The 12,361-nt window shown below is 37.4% G+C and overlaps 1 protein-coding gene across 1 annotated transcript; it reads left to right on the top strand.

Moving 5' to 3' along the window:
- Nucleotides 1-4,451: 4,451 nt before the first annotated feature.
- LOC145605197 (fatty-acid-binding protein 1-like) lies at nucleotides 4,452-12,124 on the top strand. Its single transcript, XM_081661236.1, has 5 exons — nucleotides 4,452-5,713; nucleotides 8,221-8,470; nucleotides 10,376-10,454; nucleotides 11,003-11,015; nucleotides 11,591-12,124. The coding sequence occupies exons 1-5, from the start codon at nucleotides 5,308-5,310 to the stop codon at nucleotides 11,731-11,733; spliced, it is 891 nt and encodes a 296-aa protein (XP_081517362.1). The 5' UTR covers nucleotides 4,452-5,307; the 3' UTR covers nucleotides 11,734-12,124.
- Nucleotides 12,125-12,361: the final 237 nt, after the last annotated feature.

Raw genomic sequence — 12,361 nt, 5'->3', positions numbered from 1 at the left:
TCTAAATTCATGCTTGCTTTATCATTTAAGTTTATATTCATTACCTATATATATATATATTTAAATTGTGTTGGACCATCATATATAAGACAAACAGATGGAGATGAAGAGTGAACATGTGGATACAGGGTGGGTTAGCCAGATAAAAGGGCGAATATGAATTTTTTTTGACATAGAATATGATTTCAAATCCACCACCTACTCACTATCCATGACAGGTATAATTAATTTTTTTTTTAATACTCCCTTCGTTTTTTTTAAATGCATCACTTCTCTTTATTTATTTATTTATTATTTATTTTTTTTTTTTAATTGCATCAATTCCTTATTTGGAAACTTTATACTTTATTTTATCATATCTCTCTTACTTTAAAACCCACTTAAATTGTTTTATCATTTCTCTCTCCTCCATGGTCCCCACTTATATAATAAAAATATCTACTCTTCCTCACATTCTTTCTCTTTCATGGTCCCCATCTTACTTTTACTACTTCCTCCGTTAACAGTTATTTGCAACATTTACTAAAAAAGGATGTTACCTATTATTTGCAACAAACTTATTTCTTTCCTATTTTAGTAACTTTTTTCTGTCAAAATGACTAAAATACCCTCACTTAAAAATTATTAGCACATGATACTACAATCAATCAATCAATCAATCAATCAAAGCCTTAATCCCAAAAGTGGGGTCGGCTAACATGAACCAAATTTGATTATTCCGTGTAGTCATCAACATAAATCTTTCTCCTCCATCCCTTACGATCCAAAACTTCATCCTCACGTAAATCCATGCACTTCATATCCTTCCTCACTCCTTCCAACCAAGTCATCTTTGGTCTCCCTCTTCCTCGTTTAATCCCTCCATGGTCCCACTCTTCCACTCTTCGCACCGGTGCACCCTCGGGTCTCCGTCTTACATGTCCAAACCAACGCAGACGATTTTCCCTTAATTTATCTACAATGCCCGCCACACCTACTTTCTTGCGAATAACCTCATTTCTGATTCTATCTCTTAAAGTGTTTCCACACATCCACCTTAACATGCGCATTTCCGTAACCTCCATCTTTTTAATATGCTCTTTCTTAGAAGCCCAACATTCTGTACCATAGAGCAACACTGGTCTTATGGCAGTCCTGTAGAATTTTCCCTTCAACTTTAAGGGAATGCTGCGGTCGCATAGCACTCCCGTGGCCGCTCTCCATTTAAGCCACCCTGACTTAATCCTGTGGGTCACGTCTTGATCAATGTCACCATTCTTCTGGATGATCGACCCTAGGTACTTAAAACATTCACTCATGGTCAAATCCTTTCCATCCAAACTCACCACTTCATTGCTTGTCCCCCTCTGAGTGCCAAAACGACATACCAAATATTCAGTCTTACTCCGACTTAGCTTAAACCCTCTAGATTCCAACCTTTGCCTCCATTGCTCCAACTTGACATTAACCCCATCCTTAGTCTCATCCACCAAAACGATATCATCTGCGAACAGCATACACCATGGAACCTCATCTTGAATTGGTCTAGTTAATTCGTCTAGAACCGTTGCAAAAAGAAAAGGGCTTAATGCAGACCCTTGATGCAATCCGATTGTAATAGGGAAATCTTTTGTCAACCCTCCGCATGTCCTCACATTTGTTGACACATCCCGATACATATCCTTAACTAGGTCTACATACCTTCGTGGGATACCTTTCTTCAACATTGCCCACCAAAGTATCTCTCTTGGCACCTTGTCATATGCCTTCTCTAAATCAATAAAGACCATATGAAGATCTTTCTTCTTTACCCTATAAAACTCCATCATTTGTCTTATCAAATGGATTGCCTCCATAGTAGATCTCCCAGGCATAAAACCAAATTGGTTATCTGAAATGCTTGTGCATGCCCTCAACCTTTGTTCAATCACCCTTTCCCACAACTTCATAGTATGGCTCATAAGCTTAATTCCTCGATAGTTAGAACAATCTTGAGCGTCTCCTTTGTTTTTATAAACCGGGACCAAGGTGCTCTTCCTCCAATCTTGTGGGATCCTTGTAGCCGTCCATATCTTGTTGAAAAGGTTTGTTAACCAATCAATACCAATCTTACCCAAACACCTCCACACCTCTATCGGTACCCCATCAGGGCCAACCGCCTTCTTAGGTTTCATCTTCCTCAGTGCAATCTCCACCTCTACTCTCCTAATCCTTCGCACATACTCCATGTTGATTTCTTCATCACTCATAGAGGTATCTCCTATCACAACTCCATTACTTCCATTAAATAATTCATCGAAGTACCCCTTCCACCTGTCCTTGATGCCCTCCTCTTGCACTAGGACCATTTGGTTCTTATCTTTGACACACTTCACCATGCCAATATCCTTCCTTGCCTCTTGTCTTCTCTTTGCCATCTTATAAATGATCCTTTCTCCCTCCTTGGAATCAAGCTTTTCATAAACCTCCTGATATGCCTTTTCTTTTGCTTGGCGAACAGCTGCCTTTGCCTTACTCTTAGCCTCCTTATACGCTGCAAAGGTTTCATCACTCCTACATTTTCCTAAGGCTTGATAGCATTCCCTTTTTTGCTTAATTACTGCTTTCACCTCTTCATTCCACCACGAAGTATCTCTCTGTACCGAAGTTCTTCCCCTTACTTCCCCTAAGACCTCTTTGGCCACTCTTAGGAAACAGTTCTTCATTCGTAACCAGGTCATGTCCGGATCCACCTCTCCATCCCAATCCGCTTCTTCAATTACCTTTTCTGTAAAAACCTTAGCTTTTGCATCCCTTAGGGTCCACCATCTTATCCTTGGTTCTTCTTGTCTAACTTTTTTCTTCGCCTTCTCTTTCAGACGAATAGTCATTACCAATAGCCGGTGTTGGGTGACCACACTCTCCCCTGGGATAACCTTACAGTTTATGCAACTTTGTCTATCTATGCTCCTTGTGAGCAGGAAGTCTATTTGAGTTGCATTTGCTCCATTCCGAAAAGTTATCAAGTGTGAATCCCTCTTCTTAAACCAAGTATTAGCCAAAATTAAATCATATGATTGGGCAAAATCCATAATAGCTTCACCACAGGCGTCCCTCTGCCCATACCCAAAGCCTCCATGGACACTCTCATAGCCATCTCGGCTCGCCCCAACGTGCCCATTTAGATCCCCTCCAATATATAACTTCTCTGAGTGGTGGACACCCTGCACCACCTCGTCTAGGTCCTCCCAAAATTGTCGTTTCTCTTCTGCATCTAAACCCACTTGGGGAGCATAAGCACTGATAACATTCACAATCTCCTTGCCACATAGCAACTTCAGCCTTATCAACCTATCGTTCTTCCGATAGACCTCGATCACCTCTTTTGCCAACCTCTCATCGAGAACCACACCAACTCCGTTCCTAGCTCCACCATTCCTTGTTCTGTGGCTCGTTTCTTGCCCAACATACCATACCTTATACCCCAAAACCAAGCCTCGAGCTCCTTCTCCTGTCCATCTTGTCTCTTGGAGGCACATGATGTTCACGCGTCGTCTTTTCATTACTTCTACCAATTCTGCTGATTTTCCCGTAAGAGACCCCACATTCCAAGAACCAATCCGCAAACTAAATTCTTTTCTCCCACGCTCCCTCCTGATCCCAACTCCAAGTCCTTGATTATTTGACACCACAATTGGGCAATATGGCGCGTCGCTTCTGGGCGACGACCTAGCAACCCTTACATACTTATCACTGCACCCGGGTCTGGGAAGTGCAGCGCGTCGCTCAGTAGGGAACGCCCCAATGGCACGCCCTTGCTCATTTGACACCACACTCGGGCAATGTGGCGCGTCGCTTCTGGGCGACGACCTAGCAACCCTTGCATACTTATCACTACACCCGGGTCTAGGAAGTGCAGCGCGTCGCTGAGTAGGGAACGCCCCCACGAAAATATCTGTTTGGCTCATGTCATGGGATGTGACGAAGTTTTATACTGGCTGTCACTGGCCTACCGTAACCCTCCTCCTTTATCCAGGCTTGGGACTGGCAGCGGGAAACCCACTGGCGGAGTTTAGCACATGATACTCCACATAATTATAAAACATTATAACCTTAATTCAAATTACTTATCTTACCCTTCCCACCCTAATAGTCAGATTAATCTGTATTTGTCAACAAAAAAAAAAAAAAAATCAGATTGTTCATCTCCCCATTATCTTTCTCTCTCCTCCTTCATCTCTCAATTCATCTTCTTCATCTCTAATCTCTTTTCGAATTCTAATCCATTCTTATTTGTGGGTTTCAGATCTGGTTATTTGTGGGTGGTTTGATTGATTTGTGGTTGGATTTGGTGGCTTGTGGGTGGATTTGCAGGTTGTTCATGGGTAGGTAATTGGTTTTTGGTTCGTCGTTCTTGGTGGTTCGTCGAAGGGTTTAAGTGGTTCTTGGTGGTAATCGAAGGTTTTCCGGTGTTCGTGGTGGACTGGTGGTTTTGTTTCGTGGTGGTTGTGGGTTTTCGGTTTTGATTCGCGGTGGTTCGTTGGGTTTTGCGGTTGGGTTTGTGGTTGGGTGTCGATGGTTTTGGTGGTGGTTTTGGGTCATGGGTTTTGGTGGGTTTGGTGGTTCCGGTGGTTTTGGTGGTGGTTTTGGGTCATGGGTTTCGGTGGGTTTGGTGGTGGTTCTGGGTTTCAATGGTTATGGGTTTTGTTTAATTTTTTTTTCTTTTTTTTTTTCATGTAGGATTAATACTTAATCACAAACCCCTATTTTTCATTAATCATGCTTAAAAACTTTTGCCTAGGAGTCCGCGCATGTCGCTTTCGTTGCAAATAATCGTTAACGGAAGAAGTACAATAAATTATTCATCAACTCACAATATTATATTATCCTCCTAAAACTCCGCGCATCACCAAGTGATGCAAATAAAAAAAAAAACGGAGGGAGTATGACTCAGGGCTGTTCTGATTGATTGAACTGAGCTGAATTTAACTGAAATGAACTGAATATTTTATGAGAGGAGAAAATTAAGAAGTGAACTGAAAATAATCTGAAGAGAATAGACCCTCAATACCCTCCAAGATAATACCCATAACCGCTACAATTAGGACGAATACACTTTCAAATTCTCAAAGTTATACCAACCTGCCATCCCTAACAATAAAGTAAAGAGAATACAAGCTATTAAATTGCATTCAAGTGAGCAATGATTATTCTTCAAAAAAAAAAAAGGGTGAGCATTGATTATGCTTATCATATAAGACACAAACTCACAAAGTCACTCAATTCAATTGACAAAGCAAGGAAGTACTACTACTAGTCGTCTAGTCCTACCATTTACACCCAACAACAATGGGATCATTGCGCTTCCCCTTCTCATCGTTCCCTCCGCCATTCAATCCCAAACCCTCCGCCTCCTCCGCCGCTTCCCTCCGCCTCCTCACTGCTGCCGGCGCCACCATTGCCGGCGCTTGTGCCGGCATTGCAATCACCCACAATTCTGACGAACACCCATTTCTTCAAAACACACTTGATTTCTTACTCACCCATTTTCCCTTTATCCCAAATGCTCCTTCTTCCTCTTCTCCTTTCTGGGGTTGTCTTTCTCTCTCCTCTGACGTCACCCCTCCTGATGTCACTGAACCTAAAACAGGGGTTTCGTTTCCGTCCATTGTTAAGGATTCACAGACATTGCTGGGTATTGGATTGAGGAGGAAGAGTTTGTTTGGGCTTAAGAACATTGATGTTTATGCTTTTGGTATACTTCTTTAAACTGTTTTCTTTGATTTTACTGCTTAATTTTATGGTTTTTGTGTGATTTTGTTGTTGGGTTTTGTGTGATTTTGTTCAATTGTCATTAATTGTTACTGTTAATGGTTTTTGGACCCCATTATCAAGTTTAAGATTAATTGTTTGTTTAGGTTGGTTAATTGTGTTCTCTTAATCACCCTGATAAGCCAATTATGGTCCTGGGATTAGTTTTTCTAAGTTGGAACATTTTATGATTAATTTTATGATTTTTGTGTGATTTTGTTGATGGGTTTTGTGTGATTTTGTTCAATTATCATTACTAGTAACTGTTTATGATTTTTGACCCATTATTAAATTTTAATGTATGATTGATTGTTGGTTGTTTGATTTTGGGTGTTAATTGTGTTTTCTTACTAAACCATGATTAAGGTCTTAGTTTGTCTAAGTTGGGAACATTTTATGATTAATTAAGGGTGCAATAAAAAAAAGATGCCTTTCTTTCCTTGGAAAAAGTTTTAGAATTGGGTGCAACAAAAGAAGATGCCTTTCTTTCCTTGGAAAAAGTTGTGGAATTTTAAGATAGTTTTCTGAATTATATGTTGAGGTATTGAGCAAAGCAAAAACTTAGTCATTCGAGAAATTAACAAGAAAATCAATGTAAGAAAGCAGCAAAGGATGCTCAATACGAAATATTTAACATGAAGAAAAACCTTAAGTAAAAATACCATAAATGTTGAGCTACCAAAATATATACTATATGAAATTTTTTTATATTACAAAATTCCCAAATTTTATAAGGTGAATATAAAACATCTCTCAAAATGATTGTGTTTTAACAAACAAAGGAACTCTTAATGAATTATTTATGAGAGAAAGAGAATGCTCTTTTGTAACTCAAGTAGTTGGATGCCCCACAAATTTTCCCAACATCTTATGTATGGTGTAGACTGTAGAGGATGAGAATATAAAACGTGTGCCAAGAAAAGTGGAGAAGCCTCTTGCACCAAAATAACCTCTTATGTATGTAGTAACTTAATCTGGGCTGAATAACAGTAAGTGCCAATTGTGACATCCCAGATTTGTAGTTTAAGTTTCAAAGGATTTATTTAAGAGCATTCCAATGCTCCTTTCCATTGTTGAGCTACCGAAGAATGGTGCTTAACTTAATTGTGAGTGTGGTTAATCAACTACTTTAAATCTCAACTCATCAAGGAGTTTTGAGTCCTTTGAGATATAGGATTTTGTGCAGCAAAGATGCATCTTTTCCATAGATTAGTGTTTAATCACTCAGTAAGTTAGTGCAGTTGATAGTCTTATGTAAGACACGGTCTTCTCTAGACTAATCTTGCATTTGCTATAAGCATGGTGAGCTGGTATATGTATAATAATCCTGGAATGGAGCATTATAATGCTACTCCCTCAATCTCAAATTAGTTGCTCCATTTGACTTTTTAAATTCTAAGAATTTCATTTTTGACTGCAATTCTGCACTACGATATAACTCATATAAGAAATATACACAAGGTATTATCAATTTATCATATGGGATATTGTTAGATTTTTCTTAACGTGTACTTTCAATATATTAGCTTTTTATAATTTTTATATTCATGTATGGTCAAATTCGAATTTTGGATGTTGTGAAAAGTGAATTGAGCAACTAATTTGAGACAGAGGAAGTATTTAATAGAACCTTTCGTCCTTTAAAAGAAACTACAAATCTGGGGCTAGACTTTGGCAGACCTTATTAACTTTTAATTATGTGGGCTTCGATGATTTTGGCTATGGAAGTTATCTTGACTGTTGAAGATCACTCTCTAATTATATCTTCATTTCGTGTTCTGTTGGAAGGTATCTTGCTACCTTAGGTTGCATTATCTACAACTAGAGCAGATTATGAAAGTACAAAAGAGGTACATGGTTTCAGGGTCTTGTTATGGATCTTGGTGTTTCATTAAGGCCTTACCATTGTGTTCTTCAACAGCCAAAATGCTATCTGACCAATAATGATGCCTACTCCAAGACAAAGTTCTATTAAATACTCTATGCTGCAACATTACTTTTACTTTAAAATCCTAATGAATTAGAGAAAGTCTTTGTTTATATCCGAGATTGATCAATCTCACACACATGAACAATGAACAATTTTATGATTCATGTGTGTGAGATTGATCAATCCCAGATATAAACATAGACCTCCTCTACTAGTAATGATCTTTAAATTTCGATACAATAATCTTACAAGCCCCTAATCCTTGTGCATAGCTGTTAAAAGACATTGGGATAGCGGCAATAGCCTTATTGTATTCTGTAGCATCACCATCTGATGTAAACATACATGTATGTCAAACTGATTTCCTTCCTGAATTTTTTTAACAAAGATGGTCAAATCAGTACAACTGCACAGGTAATCAATAGTGGAAGTAATCAGTGAAATTGGCTACATGATTTTTTTACATTTAAATTATAATTTAGTTTAAATTATATTATTTTTTATTTTTTTGTTATGGACAGGTGTATATGCTGATGAAGATGATGTGCAGAAGCATCTGAAGGATAAGTACGGGGAATATTCTGCTTCTGATCTGAAAGACAATAAGGGTTTCAGTGAAGATCTGCTGGAAAGTGATGTGAAATTGACTGTGAGACTACAAATAGTCTATTCTAGATTAAGCATTCGATCTGTGCGGAGTGCTTTTGAGGAGTCAGTAGGAAGCAGACTTCAGAAGTTTGGGGTGGATGATAACAAAGAATTGCTTCACAGGTAACTCAATTAGTCAATTTCAAAATCTTATACAATGTGTTTGGTATGCTTATTAAGCATCCGGAGTTCAGAGGCTCTAGAGCACTCTTTCCATCTTCAAATCATACCTCAGATCTGCCAGCTTTAATCCATATCAATTTTTATGCTTACTTTGACCTGATGTTGAGGCATAAACTTCTGTTTGCAACTACAAATTCAACCATTACTTTTACTCTGTACCTTACAACTTTATTTTTGCGACTATTTGCCTTATTCCACCAATCAATTTTTACTATGTATAACAATTTGTTTGAAGTCATATAATTGTATAGCTTCATTTTTTTCAATTGCTCTTTATATTTGACCTAATCACACAAACTTTATTTATCCATTCCTTTTTTTTTTCTTTCTGCCCCCTGTCCCGCTCTTCATAAAAGATCACGGCTCATATTCCATTTTCCTTTAGTATGATAAACAATCATTTTGATGCTGCACAAAATTATGGTAGCATTTTAAGAAGTCAATGGCTGAGTACCTGTAGCATTATGGAAAGCTCCTAGATGTTCAGAATAACAAGTCAAAATTGAGGGCATCTCTAAAGAATTTAATGAGACATTTTGGTAAACCTTTGTCAAAATTTTCAGATTTAACTTTGGAAAATCTATTACTTTGTATTAACTTTGTACAGTATATGTAATTCTAATTCTTATCAACCTGAACAAAACTTTTCAAAAAATTTAGAGGCTTTTATAAATGTGAACAATAAAGGGCATTTTCTGATTGAATATTATGTGTGATATCAAATTCATTCCTTCTGCTTTCCTCCTACCTCACCTTACGTTGTTTCGCTGCCATCCTACTTCATCAGTGCACAGCACCACCATCTCGACATCTCGTAGGCCATGGTGCCATCTAGCATTGGCCCATTACAACTCTGCCCTTCTGCACCTTACCACAAATTGTTGTGCAAGGGAAGTTGGGTGCACTATCATCTTTTGAGCCATGGTGTAATCTGGTACTGGCCCATCACAGCTCTGCCCTTGTGCATCCATTCATCTTACCCTAAGTTGTTTAACTGCAAGACTTGGTAGCTACTTTCCTATGCCTTAGTGCCTTACATAAATCTTTCTTACTTTCTGCGTTTTATTTATGTACTTCCTCTGTTTCTTTATAGTTGCAACATACCTTCTTAGCACGCTATTTAAGGAAGGGTATAGCGAAGGTAAACGGATGAATTAATCTAAAAAATTTAAACCATAACAACTTAACACTTTTTATTTTTTACTTCGATGTTGAAATTCTTTATTTAGTCTAATGCCTTCCTTAAATCGCGTGCAAATATGGTGTTGCAACTATAAAGGAACGGAGTAAGTACTTTGTATATATTCAACATGCAATTTATTTAAGAGTGTTTAAGTAAAAATAATTGTACAATTTTCAAAGGAGGTTATCTCTGTGCAATCAGTGCTGTAGAACTTTTGAAATCCATTTAGCAGTAGGGTAATTTATGTATGCTATGGATTAAGCATTTGTCAACCAGCTTTAAGTCTTTTTTTTTGTTATAATAATGATATATTGATATATTTCAGTCTTCAACAGAAAGTTTTAACTTTTGACCATCATGAAAGCAGAGTAATATAGTGGGGAATGTGTGTTTATTACACCTCACAGAGTCATGGTCATGAACCATGACTGATAGGATTATGACTTATGAGCACTTAATCGCCCTGGTAGATTGTTATGTTTAAATTGGAGCACATAGTTTGTAGATTTTGAAGAAGTTAATAAATATATTTATTAACTCAATGGCCAAGAATATTATAAATTTTAAACAAGGACCAAAATCATAATGAAGTTGTGGCTTTTTATAATGTAAGAAACGCATTATCAATTGAGCATGATTGAGCTAACATATGGTCGTTGCAGATTTACTTCTCAGTTCAAAGATGAAATGAAAATACCAAAGGGTTCCGTTATAGAATTGTCCAGGGAGCATGGTCATGTGTAGGGGTGCTAATTGAGTTGAGCAGCTCGCGAGCAACTCGTACTCGACTCGGTCAACGCTCGGTCAAAACTCGACTCGAGTTGGCTCGACTCGAATTCGACTCGACTCGAGATGTTAACGAGCACGAGTTGAGCAAGCTCTAACTCGACTCGATAAGCTCGTGAGCAACTCGATAATATAATATTAATATAGAATTTGCAAACAATAAGTTACTATCTTTAAACAAATTTGACACTTATTAAGCCTTAATTTATATCATAAAAAAAGAAAGAGTAAATTTTTAATAAAATCTATATATAATAAGGAAAACAATATTAATTGAACAAAAAATAAATAAAGGCATATAATAATAGAAGGACCAAAATTTTAACGAGCAGAATGTGAGCTGCTCGACTCGACTCGAAACTTTAACGAGCACGAGTCGAGCAGGTTTTATTTGCTCGAAACTTTAGCGAGCACGAGTTGAGCACATGTAAAAAGTTTTCGAGTTGAGTCGAGCACCCCTCAGCTCGTGATCGACTCGCTCGATAAGCACCCCTAGTCATGTGCTTCGCACAAAAAGTAAGCTCTCCCTCTCTCTTCTTTGTACTTGAGGAATGGTTGGGGGATAGCATCAGCTGATTTTAGTCTTGTGGTCTTGTCATTCATTAGTATAAATATTGTGCGTTGCAAGTTTGAGTTTTTAAGAAGCTATTACTATGGAACTGAATATGAGAGGGGCTATATATTTTTATAAGAGAATGGACCTTTTATATCATTTCATCTGTTCAATTAGCCTACTACTTATAATAAGCATGTTGTGCTATGTTTAAATACCACTGTCTATTTCTTTTTATTTGTTACGTTTTGATGTGTGGTCAACTTTTAAAAATTGTGACTACAAATTTATAAAGATCACAACCATATCACGTGGAATATTGTTAGAGTTGTCTTAAAATGAATTTTTATAATATCTATTTTTTTTTACATATCCAATTGAACATGTTCATGGTTAAAGATGTGCATTGGAGACCGTAAAAGTCAAAATGTAATAAATAAAAAGAAACAAAGTGAGTAGTTACACTAATGTTGCGAAAAAGTATGTTTGCTGAGTTATAGTCTGTACTTTGCATAAATATATATATGAACTTTTGCAGTTAACGGAGATGAGGTGGGGAGCATCGAGAGCAAACTTCTTTGTCAATCAGTACTGGATTTATACATTGGCGAAGATCCATTTGATCGACAAGCAAAAGAACATGTAATGCACAAGTTGGCGAGTGTCTTTGAGAAGAACTAGCCCGGTGGGATAGAGTGTGATACCAAATTTGGTTGAAAATGACGAGTATTTACTTAGATGTCCCTCTATTAGAAGCACCCTGGGAAGCTATGTGGTACCTGGGGTGTCAACATTACCCAAGTTTCCCACTACTTATATTTGTATCATAGTGTAGATTTCACCAATAATATTTGTACATTTGGGTAAAATAAATGTAATTTGAGTGTCAAGTGCATACTTCATCTTTTCTTCTCTTTTCAATCTGGAAATAAACATACTCTAGAGTTGAGTGAAGGAATACAGACTGAAAAATGGAAGAAAGGCGTTGATGTCGGTGTTTCACTATGCAGTTCGCTTTATTAGCTTGTCTATAACAATGATTACTAATAAAATTTGCAAGGCACGAGTCTAAGATGGAATGGTATCGTCAATCCTCAGAATATTTGTTTGCCCTCTTATTGTTCTTTTATTTGATATAATACAAGTTGATTTATTTGATTTCCAAATGACAAATATCAACAGTGTAAAACCAACATTGTCATGAATTCTTAGGGGGTATTGTTATAAATTCGATAGGCTAAGTTAGACAAGTTGCCACATATGCTTGTTAAGTAATTGGATGTGAACAAATGTTACTTGGGAGTGTAAT

Source organism: Chenopodium album, chromosome 22 (genome assembly GCF_948465745.1).
Source record: "Chenopodium album chromosome 22, dcCheAlbu1.1, whole genome shotgun sequence".
Taxonomy (NCBI): domain Eukaryota; kingdom Viridiplantae; phylum Streptophyta; class Magnoliopsida; order Caryophyllales; family Amaranthaceae; genus Chenopodium; species Chenopodium album.
The sequence above is the reverse complement of the archived record's forward strand: the minus strand, read 5'-3'. Positions and strand labels throughout refer to the sequence as shown.

What these genes read in the sequence shown, in the direction of transcription:
- LOC145605197 (XM_081661236.1), top strand. Translation starts at nt 5,308, where the DNA reads ATGGGATCATTGCGCTTCCCCTTCTCATCGTTCCCTCCGCCATTCAAT. An exon ending in CATTGATGTTTATGCTTTTG is followed by an intron (nt 5,714 to 8,220) that starts GTATACTTCTTT and finishes TGTTATGGACAG; the next exon opens with GTGTATATGCTGATGAAGAT. An exon ending in AACAAAGAATTGCTTCACAG is followed by an intron (nt 8,471 to 10,375) that starts GTAACTCAATTA and finishes TGGTCGTTGCAG; the next exon opens with ATTTACTTCTCAGTTCAAAG.